A 17,091-nucleotide genomic window follows, 5' to 3' on the forward strand; every position below is an offset into this window, starting at 1 on the left:
CACATAATTTTGTCTGGTCTCTTCTGAATTCTGCTTATGCAGCTCCATACCATTTCATTTAGGTCATCTAATATATCATAATTAACAGCAAAGTCAAGGTTAATAAGTCAAATTAATTTCAAAATATAATGATTTTATGGTGCACAGTTCTGTTTTAGTGGGAAATCAATACAGAATCTACCTTCAAATACTACTGTTCTTGCTGTCCATAGTGAGCTTTAAGGTATAGCTAGAAGTGAATGTCAGGGCTACACTAAAAAAAGAATGCTAGACCAAATTGTTTTGGTGTTGCTAGTTAATCACAAAGTGTATCCATGTTATGCTGTAGTGAAGAGAAGTAGATTTATTAAAATATATATTTTATAGTCCCTTTAACTGCAGCTATCACAGAACAACTTAAATATTTACAAGGGATAAGCAAAACTTGCAAACATTTGTCCTCTCCTGCTGATATGTAGTGGATCTCGCCAATTGAGATGGTTCTTTTGGCTTGTGTTTCCAACCCACTTGTTAATTGTTAAGTGCATCTTATGCCGGCTATCTTTAATGACAATTATTAGCAATAAATAAATGTCACAAAATGCATCCCTTTAAATTCGAATTGTGACAATTTTTAGGAAATTAAGATATATACCTGACTAGAACAGTACAAAGCAACACATTAGCAAACTCACAGCATGTTGGATCTCAGTATGCACATATGAAAAATGCACTTCTGTTGTCTTCACACAGTAAATTATTGGGTGGCATCAGATTTTCACCTTAGAGTTGCTCAACAGTGACAAAGAGAAGCTCACTAGCAACTAGCGAAAGGATCTCTACAATTAAAGGAAAATTAAATAATTTATGAGCTTACTTCAAATTTCTATATTTTTGTATGAAAGATCATCCATCTAGTTTGATAACTGCATTTCAGAGCCTTTCAAATAATGATTTTGAACAGGCTGAAAAAAAAGCAGGTGGAAGTGCCGATTAACCTTCTATTGTACATTTTAGCAAATTTGTTAAAATGCACTTTAAAATGTGTTTTGTTAAAAACCATCATATTTACACTGCAAAAATGGACAGGCCAAAAAAACAGGAGTAGTTTTGCTTTTATTTAATGGTGTAGGCAACATTTACATGACAAGATTTCATAAAATAAGTTAAATAATCTTAAATATAAATTCCATGATAAGTCAATATATCTTACAATAAGCAAAACACTTTTACTTGCTTAGATTTCATTTTTTCCAGTGTAGACATAAATATCCACATATATAGTATTTCGTTTTTTTATAACATAAATTATAGCTAGTGGCAACATCATCATAAATATGAGCAAAGTGCTGTTATTTCCTCAGAACTTTGGCCAAAAATACAAATTATGATACACAGGATACGTGAGAGTCAATTTGAGTTGTGAACCTGTAATTCTTAAACCAAGCATTATTTAGTTTTTTCTTCTTACAAAGAGTATTTCATTTAATGTTTAAACAAAGTTCTGACAAGACATTACTGTAATTCTTTATTCTTACATAACATGGGCTCAGACACGTCATCTATAGATGGATGCACATGAGCACGTGACAGCAGGAAAGCATTTATTGACACAAAGTGTGACGCAAAGCAACAGACAACAGAAAGGAGCACAAACAATCTCAAAAATAAATTTAGAAATCATACAGGCACAAACCATTGCAAAATCTTTAAAAAAAACAAATTTCAAAACGACTAGAGATCATAACACAAACCAGTTATGAACATATTGTTGTTTTATGGTCTTTTGGAATCTTTTCTTTCATCAGAGCACCATGCCCGAGTGGCACAAGACTTAGTGAAGGTTTGATTCTTCCTTTTCTCGGACTTCTGTTTCTATAATGAGTATGAAATGATGACTAAGTCCCTAATGAATAATTTGTATGCTGCCACATCTAAGGTGTGGTTTGTTATTATTTTATTCAAGGATTAAGTTAGAGAAAAATTACAAAATTACAAAAAATAGAAAAATCTCTTGACTACTGTTCCCTAATTGAAATATATACAGTAGCTGTCTATATTGTTATACAAAAGGAAATAGATGATCTGTTATGAACATCAGCGATAAATCTTTGTTTACAAAGCGATTTTTCAGCACTTTACATACTGTGTGCTTATACTTAAAACCAATTAATTAAAAAATGAATTAAGTAAAGATATTTTAATCCTGACATTTTTTAATTTCATCACCTAAGGATAATTAATAGACAGCGTTATGCTTGTCCGTCCTTCCGTTTTTAAATGTTTTTTCCAGTGTTAGATTGAGGGAACTGGAGTGTATCTCCGAAGCATCAGACACCAGGTCAGGGTGGAGTGCCTGTGCACCACCACATTCAGAATATTAATTACAGCAGAGGTGGGATAGACTCCATAAACACATATCCAATGGTTCAGTTGCAATAAGTTTCTGTTAGCGGATGTTGTGAAGACAGTAATGAACAGTGATGTAATGTCCAGGGGAAGCAAAGTTGCAAAACTGCGTCCTGCCATTTAGGGAACCTACTGCACTGGTAGAATCTGTTTCTTTATGTAAATGTTTACATTTCCTGAACAAGGTCTTTTACAAAAACTTCTAATGGGGAAGAAAATGCTGTTCCCTTTGATAGTATCAAAATTTCAAATCTGTTATGTTAATTCCAAAAATGTTTGGTAACACCTTAGAACAGAGGCTTCCAAAGTGCATCTGTCATACAGTTACTGTTAAATGCTTTGTTTGTTTTAATTAAGGTTGCAGAACTCCTTTGATACTTTAGAAAAAAGTGTGTCTTTATGTCACTGCTATGTGGCAAGACATTCGCAAAAGCTTTATTTGTGTTATAACATCAGTATGTAGCTAATAGATGCAGTGCAGCAAGCTCACAAACCTCTGTTCTAGGGTGTTGCCACTTGCTATGACTGTTCATTTTAAAATCTAAACGTAATTATAAATGGCATCTTAGTATTAGAGCATTTGCATATTCTGTATATGCATTGAAATTATTGTATCATCAATAATGTTATTGTCTTCAATACATAATGATTAATGATCTTCTCGTGCAAGTTTATAAATAACATTTTTAATATAAGATGGCACGGTGGTGCAGTAGTTAGCCTTGCCATGCAGCTCACAGTTAAAACTTTAAATCCTAGCATGTGCTAGATTCTGCAGATCCCCCATGTCTGCGTCTTATTTCTAAATCCAAGATACTCTAAATTAGCTCCATATGTATGAGCGTCTAAACGTGTGTCTAGTGATCGATGGGCTTCCTGTCTTGTGAGCAAGGCTGCTACAATTGTAATCGGTCCCCCACGATCGTGAATAAGATGATGAATATAGGTGTTAAACACCATATCTACTCCAAACTAGATTTAGTGGGATTGATGAATGGATGGATGGTTTAATGTAGGGCTTAAAAGAAACAGGTATCCATTTGAGTTTGAAAAGAAAACATGAGAAAATACAGTATAAGATACTTTTTGGCAATAAAAGGTTCTTGGATATTATTTTATTCTGCTCACCTTCTCTACCTCCTGTTCCTTTACTTAGTTCACTTTTAACATGTTAACTATGAAGTGCAGGTCATCTTTTCTACATGACATGGTTTTAGGTACAGTTTTAGTGTTATACAAATGCACATTTTTATTTATTTAATTAATTCACAACAAATTTGTGTTGTGTAAAATTGATCTAGGCTGTATGTTAACTTTACAATATTTTTATTTTCACAGACTTACTAAGGTTTGGTAATAATTGCATATGAAATCAGATTTAGTATGTTTGTATCTTCTGTGTTTGACAAATGAATTTTGTCTTGTGTTTGTTTAGTCCACAAGAATAGTTGATTGAAATAAAGTCTAATTACACAGAAAGATTTTTATTTTCAAAAGTGTGCCTTTTTACCTTTAATATTTTATTGTGCTACTATCTTTTCTTTTTTTTTTTTTTTTTACTTCAAATGAGGCCACACCCTCCTTTGACAGAGGAAGTTAATTTCTCTTTTTTCTTAAACTGCCAGTGTGAGTTAAACTACTAGACTGTTCAGACACATTTCAGGGGATTTACTAATTGCTAAAAGGAATAAAAATGTTACAGAGGAAATCTTCAAATGTTTCAGATAAACAAAAGACTCAAAAGCCAAAGGTAAGATTATAACTCATGTAAACTAATATTTGAATAACGTTTGGTTTAAAATGAGGTTATGATGGGGAAGGAGTAGAACTAATCATTGTAGCTGGAGATAACGCAGCATTAAATAGCAAAGAGTAAAGAGTAAGCTGGAATTCGATAGTGGCAGAAAGTAGTAGCACAAAAAGTTTACAAACATATGAACTGTGACATACCAAACCAACTTAAAACAGGAAATGTTTATAATCATATCAATGTGTAATTTCATTTTCAATTTCCTTACATTTTGACTGAAGCAGATCTTACAAATGCTTTAAATTTAATTTAAATGTAAAACATGTGCCTCAGAATATATTAATATCTTTATTAATCTATCAATTAATATATAATATTATATTAATATTATGCATAATATTTTTTATGCATACCTACTTGCTGAAGTATATTCAGTTTCCTAACCTGCTTATCTAAGGCAGAGTCACAGGGCAGCTGGAGCCTATCCCAGCTAGCATAGGGAGCAAGGCAGGAGCAATCCCTGGGCAAGGTGCCACTCCATCACAGGGTGAACACACACACACATACTAGGGATATTAAATGTATAAAGGCAATCTTTTTAAAATTACAAGATAAATAGTCAATTATAAATCTAAGGAAAAAGTTTACAGTCTTTGGGAAGTACAAAAACTCTCCTGAAATGTTTCTGACCTGAACAGAACTATGAAGCAAGATCTCTGCCCAAACTGATGAATTTATTACTTACCAAACACACACAGTTACCATACTGCACAATTAATTCTCATGTATCACTATAATGCAACTTAACATTTTTTTTAAATATTATAGAATCTTTGTGAGGTTTTCATTATTTCTCTGTGTCTGTGTCTTAATGCTTCTGTCATCGTGGCTTGTTCAAATTTCAGAAGTATGTGTGGTAGGCTGATGTGTGTGAGTTAGTGTGCACTGTGATGTGTTGGTCTCCAATTCAGGACTGGTTCCTGCCTTGCGTTTATTGTTTCTGGCATGTGTTATGTTAAATATACCTTCAATGTTTGTCCATTCAACTTTTCATAATGGGATTTCCTGCTTAGGACTGCTGGGAGGAAGAACATACCATCATCATCCCCATTACCAATTTTAATGATCCATATCCATTTACTCAGTTTAGTCAGCTCTCCTGCAAAGCTTTTTCTATTTCCACAGTCCTCATTATCTTTTTTGAAGAAACCCATTGTCCACCTTAATAAAAATACCATTGTCTTTTTGTATGGGTGTCTGTATATCTGTGTTTTCAATCCAGTTATTATATCTGTTATATGCCATCTGGTATGGGATCTGTAACAGCCAAATAATTGTGATATATCATCTGTTGGAATAAAAAATGCAGTGCATTTTACTATTGTTTGCACTACAAAATTAATTCCAGTAGATGGTACCTTTCAGACGTTAATGCTGAATATGTCCAACAGAGAGTAACTGCTGATTGGACAGAAATCAGCTTATCCTACTTAATAAAAGTGTGTGTGTATGTTTCAATGTATCTGTGTGTTCGTGTCATTGCTAGGGCTAGAAAATTTGAAAAATAGGCAAAACATGTAAAATGAGGATAAAGAAATATGAAATGATAATAACAATATCAAATAAAAATAAGAAAGGTGGTCTTATTGGCCTGTTTATTGTCCGACGTTATATGCTAGAAACAGCCCTGTGGTAGTGACTTTCTTGCACTTGTTCTGGCCATGTGAACAAGGTTTATACCTGTAATGCTAATGACTGATAACTTTGCATGGTGGGAGATTGATAATTGAAAATAAAGATAACATATATAATAGTGGTCAGTTCGACAAGCGACACCAACAGGAAACAGGTAGTTGTATCCAAAGACGAAAAGGCTGCTGCAAGGGAAAGGGATCAGATGCGTATTATTATACTAGACCTAATAGACAACCCATGTTTAAAATTAAAACATGAGGTCTATGTTGATTACAGATTTTCATCCTGTCTTAGAAGAATAGCAAAGCTGGTTTCAATTTAATCTGAAGGAAGGAAGGAGAACCATATGAGTATTTATTGCATGAAATAATTTATTGATATACTGTATAACACTATTTACAAAAGGCTAATTTACAGTAATGATTACTTTTTCTTCTAGATTCATTTTAATCTATTTACATGTACTGTACATATCAACCCCATTTTAAACATTCTAAATTTGTAACCCATTAACAGCTGTGTTCGGTGTTCTTCCAGACAGACCTGAAGTGGAGAAGGACAAGCAAACGGTGATTGCATTCACTACATTTTTGGCACACAGACTTATTTTGTTAAACTGGAAGAATCCTAACTCTCCTCTGATAAGTCAGTGGGAAACCGATGTTTTATATTATTTGAAATTGGAAAAAATCAAATTCTCAGTTAGAGGATCTGTACAGAATCTTTTCAAAACCTGGCAGGATCTAATCAATATTATTTTAGAATAAGAGAAATTCCTTCTCCATTTTTTATTTACCTATATATATTTCTTCCTTTCTTTTGTTTATTGTTGCCTTATTAAAAAGCCCTAAGCAATTCTCCTTTGGCTAAGCTCTCCTTCTCAGGGGTGGGGTTTGATTTGTCTTCAAAAATTTTTTTTTGTTATAAATTAATCTATTTGTATGGAATGATTACAATAAAATTAATAAATAAAATTAAAAAAAAAAAAACATTCTAAATTTGTTGTGTGTATTATCCTGAATTAATCTGTCACTGAGATACTGTATCATCTGCCAAAAGAAAAAAATATATGAACGATGTCCTACTTAGCACTAAAAAGGGCTTGACTTCCTTTGTCACACACACTAAAATACTGCACTTTAAATATTTTAATTCACCATCTTGGATGGCACTGTTCCGCAGTTGTATGCATTACCCCTTAAGTGCTACCACTTTAGTTCTGAGTGAAACTATTTTAGGAGGCAAGTTTGGGCAGGGGATCACTAGCAGAAGGAAGTGATAACTAAGTTTTCTAGAGAGAGAAAGAGAGGTACCGTAAGTTACTAGAATGCATTAGCTAAGCAAATAAGCAGCCTGATCTGATCACGAGTCTGACGTTAGCACATTCTGCCCTTTGTGCTAATGCTTGCTGGGATAGGCTCCAGCTTTCCTATGACCTTGCTCTGTAAAAGATGGTTAGGATCTCAGTTTCATCCAAAAATGTGCAGATCAGCTTAACTGGCATCTCTAAATTCAATGTTTACTGTTTAGTTTAGATTAGTGCAATTAACAGCTTCGACTTTCACCAAGATTACAAAACACTATCAAATATATAAATAGAACAGTACAATTAAACTCGACAAATAATTATAAATACCAATTTAAAATGCAACATTGATAGATACCAAAAGGAACTTGAAGCATGCCACAAAAATTATAACAGAAAGTGTAAAAGGAAGGTTTTAAGCTGCCATATGTACTACAAAGCAGGGAACAGCACAGCAGTGATTAAATTATAGGATAGCTTTCAAAGCTAGCAGTCAAAGTGAGGATAAGGACAGTGTGGCAATGAGAGTAGTATTTAAGTGAATAGAAGGGCTTGTTGAAACTCATAAATGAAGGGAGAGCAGACAAAAAACAAGGGGAATGACTGAGTCCTCAGTTTAGATTCTGTGCTCAGTATGGTTATGTAAATAAATGTGCAACGTAACAGAATGGCATCACATCCAAGGGTTGTCCCTGTCTTGCAGCTTTTTTAAGCAGCTGCCCAGTAGGATTAATGGTCTGAGCAGGTTCAGAAAACGTATGTCTGATATAAGAAATGTGGTGCAGTGGTAGTGCTGCTTTCTTGCAGTAAGAACACAAGGGTGTACATCCCAGGCACTCCATGCATGATGTTTGCATGTTCTTCTTGGGTCCATGTATGCATCATCTCTGCATGCTTCAGTCCCAACACATACAGGTTAGGTGGACTTGTAAGGCTAAATTGGCTCTAATGTATGCATGTGTTCACCATGCAGTGGGTTAGTGCCCAGGGGAAGGATTTAATGAATATTATAATCTTTGATGCAACCTGAACTTTTACATGAAAATATGATGTGAAAACCTTTTACATTGTTTCATTTTATCCACATCAGTTCATTTTTTGCTGAAGACAGTAAGCTTTTCAGAAATAGAAAGTGTTGATTCAGTCTATATTGTTCCTCCTTGTTTAACTAGTGAATATGTTTTGCTTTTTCGATAAAATGTGAAAAAGATATCCAAAGTCTTTACTTGTAATATCCAAATATAGCTACAAATTTACAACCACATATTTTTCCAAGATAGAACTAGTTTATGGAGGTGAAATCAAACTTCCTTTACTAATTATTTTTTCTGAAAGCTAGTAGTGATCTGACAATTATGCCGCTTGCATGAACATTTAATATCAGTCCATTTTTGTTTTGTTTTTCCTAAAGAAAAAATTTGGCACAATAAAGTTGTGCCGGTGCCAGCAAAGTAACATAATCCTATAGTTTTGCAGTTTTTAAATGTTAACTGTATAATATATATTACAACTTGTCTCCTACCTCAAACTGAAATAATATATTATCTGGTTCTCTTAACATGTTGTATTTAACGATAGCTGCCTTATTGTACATAATGCCGATTCAATCCTTAACAGGGAAGGAAGAATTGGAAAAAATTGTACCTAATTAGAAATGATCAAGTTTAAAGATTCATTTTTTCTAACAGCGATAAAATCATAAAGGATCGATTTTGCACACTGGCATCAGGAAAACTGATCAGGAATATTTAATTCAGTATAATTTTTCATTCCCTTTTATTGTTCCTTCAGTGATCAATGAGTTCTGTATTGTAAATGTTGTCTATGCCTGTTTTAGAGACATAATTACTATTCAGGGTTTACTCTTGTACATACCCACATTTACACTCAAACAGGAAATTGTCAATTCATAGCACATCTTTGCAATAAGGGAGGAAAGTGGACAGAGGCAGCCTTAGGGGGGTGCAGGGCCTAGGGCTGACCAACCCCCATGTGGGGCCGGTTATGTCAAACGCTGTTACCGGTATGTGTGGACTGTATAAACTTGAATGTGAATTTAATAAAAATAACATTAACATACACCGGATTTTCTCATTACAGTATTCAGCTAAATATTTTGCAAGATAACACGCGGACTTTATCAAAATATAACTGGAGAATATAACTTGACAAATCAGCTCGAATGAGACACACCAACCTCAAAAGCGGGGCCCACTCAGGCACAGGGCCTGGGACGGTCACCCCACTTGCCACCCCCAAATGTTGCTGTTGAAAGTGAACAGAAGAAACTCACAGTTAACATAATGAATAAAAACTAATTTCTAAACTGATAATGATGAATGACATATTGGATTAAAAATGTCACACTGGCCTGTTTATATTTTGATTAAATGATATGTATTTTTTTTTCTTGTTTTAGCGGTCATCCAGCTTTGGAAGGTTTGATGCCTTCAGACATCATCCGTCAAGAACAAAAGCAGAGGATAATGTGGAGATTAATGTATGTTTATTGAGCTTTTCTACATTTTTGTTGTTTTTAATTAAAAAGTCTAAAATACACTGTATTTAGATACTACAGATAGTAAGACATTGTCAACACTAATCATTCATGAACAACAAAACAATTTTGCAAAAAACAATATTCACTCATTATTCAGTCACAGTACTGCATAGGAGCAGAGTCTGTCCTGGCAATATTGGGAACTAGGCAAGAACAGACCCAGACTTTTGCAAGGTGCACACCCAATTTAGAGACATCTTTGGGATATGAATGAAGACTTATTACCTGGATAAAATGACAAAGTAGACACATTAAAAACATGTAATCTGCACATAGACAGTGCCCAGTTCAAGATTCAAATAGAGCTGTGAGGATGCAAAAGTAGCCCTGTGCTTCCGCATTCATAAATATATTCAGACAACCTATTTTTACAGAGTATGTGAAAACAAGACATAGTTCAACAAGGTGGGAATGACAACAGAAAACCCTGATATTTGTTTTGCAAAAGAAAGGAAACATTGTTATAACTAAAATATGCTATGCAAGCCTAGTGCACCTTGTTCATCAGTCTCTTGTAGACTGATTCCATGTTATATTAGTTTTTGATTTTGAGGACTCATAACCAGAAGGGCAAAGAATAGTGGAAGAGCTGTAGTCTGTTTCTGAATATCAGGCTTTCTGGCTAGAGGTGTAAGAGACAAGCTTGGTGGTGGTATCACTTCAATATCCTTCCCTAGTGCACCCTTTTACTCTCCCAGTAAGATCTGTGCAATATGACACATTTTGAGAATAATTTATTGTGATCATCAGCTATATAACAAAGAATTCAATGCAGTATGACCTGATATGCTGATGAAGCATTCACAGTTTTGTGTTTATGTTTTAATCAAATTGCATGTTTTACTCTAGGCAGTGTGTTATGGGCTGAAGTGTGCTCTTTCTCATTATGATCTTGGTTTGTGTCAAACTAAAATTGAATGTCATGGTACATGCAAAGGAAAATACTAGGGTCAGAACCGAAATATTTTGAATTAGGTCCTTATTAGGCTGTGTGTTAGATTTAGGGACTTTACCCCACCAGTATTTCACAAACAAAGGTATCCATCAGAGCATTTTTCAAACCCACTTAATCCATTTCTGGATAACTGGGAGTCGGCTTTTACATTGGCAGCACTGTACTGAGTGAAGTCCTGGATAGGATGCCAGAACATTGCTGGATGTGCTTATGTCCACTTACATTAAGCCAATTTAAAGTCTTCAGTTAGCCCAACACATTTATCCCAGGGATGTGGGGGAAAACCCACAGAGACACAGTGAAAATGCAAAAATTCTAACAAGGGCCAGAATTTTAAAAAGACTTCTGGAGCTGTATGGCAGCAGCAGTGACCACTGTGTCACTCTGCCACTCCAAACATAAGAAATAAAGCTCTTTTCATAACAACCATAAATGTTTCTATTTTGGTAGCCATAATGTTGCAACCCTCCATTTTCTTAACAGAATCAGTGTTATGGAAAAACTGGAGCCAATCACACCAGAATTAAACTCAAAACAAGGATGTAGCTGGGATAGGTTGTTGGCAAGGTCTGAAATATGAGATGTGCCGGGAGGTCTTGGACAACCCAATTAGCTTTTTGGATTCCCTTTAAAACTTGAAATCAGGGTGGGTGCTTGAAAAAAAACTTTAAAAATTATTTACAGTTTTATAAGTGAGTACCCATTATTGGGTTTGCAAGAAAGTATTGTATCAGCCAGCAGACAGCCTCTTTACAGGCTGGGCCAAGCAAGACGATTGAGTGTTATTAGCCCGTCAGGCAGGGAAGAAATGCACGTAATTTGAAAGTCTCAAAAGGATTGGAGAAAGAGGACAGATAGGTTTATAGAAAAAGTGTCAGTAGGAGCACCACTCAGCTATTAGTGCTTGGCTTGGTCTCAGTGTTGCTAAAGATTGTGCTGGTAGATAACAGCAAGTGAGAAAGATTGCTGATACCATGATTCTGACAATTTCACATTTTCAGGAGAACATTGCTTTGCATTGAAATGGCAATACTTTTCATGCTCTTATCTGAGTAGAGCCATAGCACTGGTTTGCAGAAAGGTGGTGTATGTCTCATGAAAAATGTTTGATCTGCATCATGCTGATCAGAAGTACAAGGTGGCATGGCTTATGCTTGCCGATTGCCTGTGTTCAAAGTGATTTGGCTAGTCAAGATATGCATGTCCTATCTTGTTGCACACTTCATAGCTAATTTATTGCATATTCCATAGTAGCAGAGTAAAATTTCAATGCTCAGAAAACAGAGCACTAACGGGACCTCCTGATAACCACAAGGTATTTGCCATACTGGGTGTTGGTCCTTTGCAGAGCCAATATGTGTTTCTTCCCTTCAAAAATGTTTCCTCAGTATATTGTCTGATATCCAAAATGTCTCTACTTTTTGTGTAGTTCCCAGATAAGGCAATGATTTTTTATTTCTTTCCTAAACTCTCGCAACACAACTGTTTCCTGAAACAAATGGTGTTTAAACGGAAGTTAAATAGCTGCAGAGTTATGTATTTGGAAAAAATGGGTTAGGTGCTTGGACTTGGTTTGCCTTTTTATAGTTAATGGAGAAGATGAGGTTTTGAATAATGGATGAAACTTTAAAAGGTAAATCTGAGTAAATATTGATTTTCATTTTATTTCTGTTATTTTAGAATGAAATTTTTTGGGTGTGAACCATGGCATAACCACAACCTAAAGTGTTAATCGTTACTATAATCCAATAACAGTATGAACTAGGTGATATCAGTATTGCAGTTGTCACAACTTCTTGAAAACCTATTTCAGATAAATATACAACACTGTTGCTGATAATATTGCTTGAAATGCCCCAGCCAAACGTTAGCAGATTGCTAAAAAAGAGTCTTTAGTATCTTTTTTTCTTACTGACTATACATCCATTCATATTCTATTTTACATAATCCAATGTAAGTTCGTCACTAGGATAACTAGCTGATCCATGTATTGCAGGTCAGTTCTGTACATTAGTCCCAATTTAGGTGTCCCAATTTATATCTTTGTTTTCCATTATTTCTCATTGCAGTAGCTTAAACAAGTGCACATTTTTGCATGCTGAACCTTGCTAGCTGTACCTTGGAACACTTTGTTTAATTGTCAACAACACTAGGTCATTCACAAGATCTGACCAATTAGATTTCTTGTGATTGTAAGGATCACACCTATGTCAAAGTTTGTGTTTGTAGTGTATGCACCAAGAGAAGATTGTTTCTTCTAAGAAAGAACATTTCAAAACTGGTTTTTTTTTGTAAATTTTAGCTCAATAATTAGTGATAATACAAATAATGTTGTTAACCGATTTTGATATAAATGTTTACAGCTTGTGTTTAGAGCTTTGTGTTCTACAATGGGGTCTTTTTCCCTTTGTTGTTTTAATGTTTGTTGACATGCTTTAGATATTTTAGTTCCTTAATCACCGCCATCATGAAATCCCGTTGTTAGGTCTGCTTCCCCATGTTTCTAGGGGCGTGGCCTCTGAGGTTGTGACTTGTGCTTAATCGATGCAGCAGAAAAAAAGGAAGGCTAGGGATTCATTTCTTTACCCAATCTGCAAATACCAAAAACTCTCAAAAAGCATTGTGGAAACTCTACTTGCAAGTTACTTTTAGTTTTGACCTCTTAATTTTTTTTCTCGACCTTGAATTTTGTCTTTCTTTTTGGCTTCGGGTTCCTTTTGTTCTTGACCTTTTTTTTTTTTGTTACACACATCTTCTGGTCAAGTTCAAAAAAGTTTACTTGCCAGTGCCCTGAAAGAACACTGTCACCCTGTGGAGGCCTCATACTGTACACACGTAAGCTCAGCATTAGTTCACACCTTCACACTTCACAACTTTTTCTTTCGCAGTAATTTGGCTTCCTCTTGTTCCCTACCTGATACAACCTTTACCTTTGCTCTTCTATCTACTCCAAGTTCCCCTGATTGAGAATAGGGAGGATTTTATAACTCTGTACACGGGAGTATTTCCATTCTCATTTCTGTTCTGCCAGGAAGGACTTATGGGTCACCCCCATCCTCATAAAACATCTGAGTACTGCAGCAACTGCATTTTGCGTGTGGCTTTTCCAGGAGCTTGGACATCAGAACAGGGTACTGCTACTGCCATCTAGTAGGCTGGGGGTTTGATGTAATTTTGCAATATATGCCCATTACTTTATCATTCCAGCTAGGATGCATCACACACCTGTGTTCCTTTCTGCTGACTAGTTTGTGTCTAAACTGAAAACAATCTGTTTTGTAAAAAGAGTATTGAAATGGAGCACTAATGAGTTATTCATTGGTAGTGGAGCTTTCCCTTTGTGGTGTTAGAGTGACTTCTCATCTATGCTCAGTTTCTTCCCTGAACATCACAATAGTCTTAAACCATTCTGGCCTTTCTTTCTTTCTGGCAGTATCTCAAAATGAAAGTTGTGGTCTCTGTCTTCCATTTATATAAACAGGCCCGCATAACATAACCTGTTTAATTATTTCTTTTCTACTTTGATCAAGTCAGATATGTTGCAGTCATTTGCAGGAAGAGAAGTGTTTCAGAACGTTCAGAAAAAATAACAGGAATTGTTGTAAGACAGAGAAAAACAGTCATATACTCTTTAGATTACCCTCTGAATGAAGAGTAACCACCTGGATTCTCTTCACATCCAGTAAAATACAAAGAAACTGGATATATTCTAAAAGATGATTTCTACAATAGATGAAGAAAAGCCTCATGAAAAGCACTTACAAGTAGACAATCAGTACAGTAAGAACACAAAGTAACGAAGAGAACAGCACAATTTGAGCAAGCACACAGAATCTCACAAGTCTTTCCCACTCATCTGTCTCTTTTGAGCCTCTTCCCTTTCCTTCCCTTGATCCATCTTTCCATCCAACTCAAAGCACAAATAGACTTTGACATGAAGAGGCTTTAAGAACCATAACTGGGTTATATTCGGCCAGAGCACATAATCATTTCTGAGTCAGAGGTGGTCTGCTTTGGGCTATAGGGGTCTATACGCCTCTACACTCTTAAGTGCTGAATGTTTTTGATACAAATTAGAAAAAACTGAAAGCATTTTTTATGCATACTGTAGTTTAATTTTATTAATATCAAAAACCTTCTTTATGGCAACTAACAATAAGTTAAATGATGTTTAATAATTTCTAAATACACCCATCTTTGATACTCAATGTCATTTTTAGCGAATTAATGCCTTCTAATTAATTTTTAGGCTGCAGAAGGAGAGGCTGGTGATGAAAGCAGTGATTCGCATTTGAGCAAAACATCCAGTACTACTGGTGGAATCAGTCAAAAAATAAGAGATATTTCCTTGACAATGAAGAAAAAGATGGGAAAGAAGTACTCCAAAGCACTATCAGAAGAGATGGTATGTTTCACCAGTTTTCCAAGTGGTAATAAAAGTGAAATATATGGTCTTCTTCCTTGGTAATGTACATTTGCATTGTATTATATCAGACTTGCTGAAATAAAACAAGGACTATTGACCTAGAAAAGGTTTGGTCATTAGTCATAGTTTGAGGTTTACTGAATTCATAGGAAATGTAATGCAATATGTTGGTACATATTTATATAAATATGAAAACAAAAAGTGCATCATAAAATTAAAAAATTGATCTGCAATAGCCACAGTAAATATCATCATTCGTCAGGTGAATAACTGTATTGCCTAATCACCACATTTCATATAAGTATAATGTTGAACAGACAGGAGATTGTATGTATTCAAACCTTGTAAATTAATATTTTGTGTCAATTTTGCTGCAAATATAGCTCTTAGTCTTTCATAGGGTAGATTTCAAAAAGCTTCATGCACAGGATAAGAGTGGTCTGTGGCAATTTTATTTTTTGGGCAGACGTCCCCCAGCTCAAGTTTCTAAGACAGTGCTTCTGGATGGCAATTTTATAATTGTGACTCACACATTTTCTTAAAATAAGGGTGGGGTATCTTCTGTTTGCCAACAGTCATCTGCTGATTCTCACATTAGCTTTAATATGTTATTTTGTTTTTCCAACAATACATTGTGGTAGTCCTTCTAACTCAGAACAATATATAAAGAGCATAAATGTAACAAAAATGGCATCTGCATTAAACAGAAAAAATTATAGGATGTATGTAAAAAATTAAAAAAATAAGAGCAAGTAAAGCTAAACACAGCAGCTTCTTTGGGCCTGACAAGGTAGATTTTCATCCCCTGTCTATCTGATTGGTTGACTTGCCCCTTACAGTTCTCATGTGTTTATGTCTTCCATCCTCTATTTCTTTCTCTCAACTATAAAATCTGTTCATTACAAATGTCCACTAAGACGCTCCTGGTGTTTCTGCACACTATCATTATGACAATGACCTTGTTTCTATGCCATCTTAGGACTTTTGTTGTTCATTGGGGCTGCCATTTGCTTGTCTTTCAAGAAAGTGTCCATATTGTTTAAATATTACCATTCCCATCACTGGTCATCTGAAACATTCTTTAATCAGGTCACACCTACGGGAAATGGTGTCACACAGCTTTTGGCTTGTGTCTTTTGGTACCTGCTCCCTGTCTGTTAATAGACTTTGTTTTCTGATATAGCCTCTGTAGTTCAATTCTTGTTTTCAGCCTTCTGTTTCCTTAATTCTGATCACATTCAGATCATTATAGTAGCTCCCACATTGCCTACTGCACCGCCACTGTACAAAGGAGAGCATGGTGCCATATTTCAAGTTCAAGCACTTTATTGTCATTGTGTAACACAACGAAATTACTTTTTGTGACAGCCCCAAGGTGCATTTAAAGAAAAGTCAAATAATTCCAAATATGTCATATACAGTGTTACGTGATCAAGTAACCAGAGCAAATTATTATGGCTCAAAATACAGCAGCATAAATTGTTATTGCACCTGTTAATGCATAGTACATTACATATTCTATATTGTATTACATTAGTATATTGCACTTTACCAATATAGCTTATTACATATGTTCAATTAAAAATGATCTCAGACTGAGGAGATTCAGAGTTCAGAAAGTTTATGGCAGATGGGAAAAAGCTATTTTTTAGTCTGTTTGTGTGTACACAGATTGACCTAAAGTGTCTTCCTGATGGGAGGAGCTCAAACAAAGAATTTCCAGTATGAGTTTTGTCCTTGAGAATGTTTTTGGCCCTTCTCACACAGCGAGTCTTATATGAGAGTTGTATTTTCCTTCTGTATGGTCTCTAGTGGCCAAAAGTTGTTGCCAATTCAGGCATTTCCTCCATGACCTTACTCTCTCTTCTGCAAAGAGATCAGTCAACCCTACCACCCCTCAAAGTTGTACACTCTCTAGCTTCCTCCTAGGCTTGCCTTTCTTTCTCTTTCAGTCTTTCTCTCTCTTTTTCATGCTTTGCTTCACTTTTTACTTGCCGAGTAACTGAAGTAC

The 17,091-nt window shown here is 35.2% G+C and overlaps 1 protein-coding gene across 3 annotated transcripts in view; it reads left to right on the forward strand.

The window, feature by feature from the left end:
• LOC114650489 (SAM domain-containing protein SAMSN-1-like) overlaps window positions 1-17,091 on the forward strand; it is an 85,611-nt gene that overhangs the window by 27,178 nt on the left and 41,342 nt on the right. For all 3 annotated transcript variants that reach the window (XM_051927080.1, XM_051927079.1, XM_051927081.1), the window contains 2 exons: window positions 9,559-9,639; window positions 14,904-15,059. In XM_051927080.1, the coding sequence (XP_051783040.1) occupies window positions 9,559-9,639; window positions 14,904-15,059 (237 nt within the window). The remainder of the gene's footprint in view (window positions 1-9,558; window positions 9,640-14,903; window positions 15,060-17,091) is intronic.

This window comes from Erpetoichthys calabaricus, chromosome 4 (genome assembly GCF_900747795.2).
Source record: "Erpetoichthys calabaricus chromosome 4, fErpCal1.3, whole genome shotgun sequence".
NCBI lineage: Eukaryota > Metazoa > Chordata > Cladistia > Polypteriformes > Polypteridae > Erpetoichthys > Erpetoichthys calabaricus.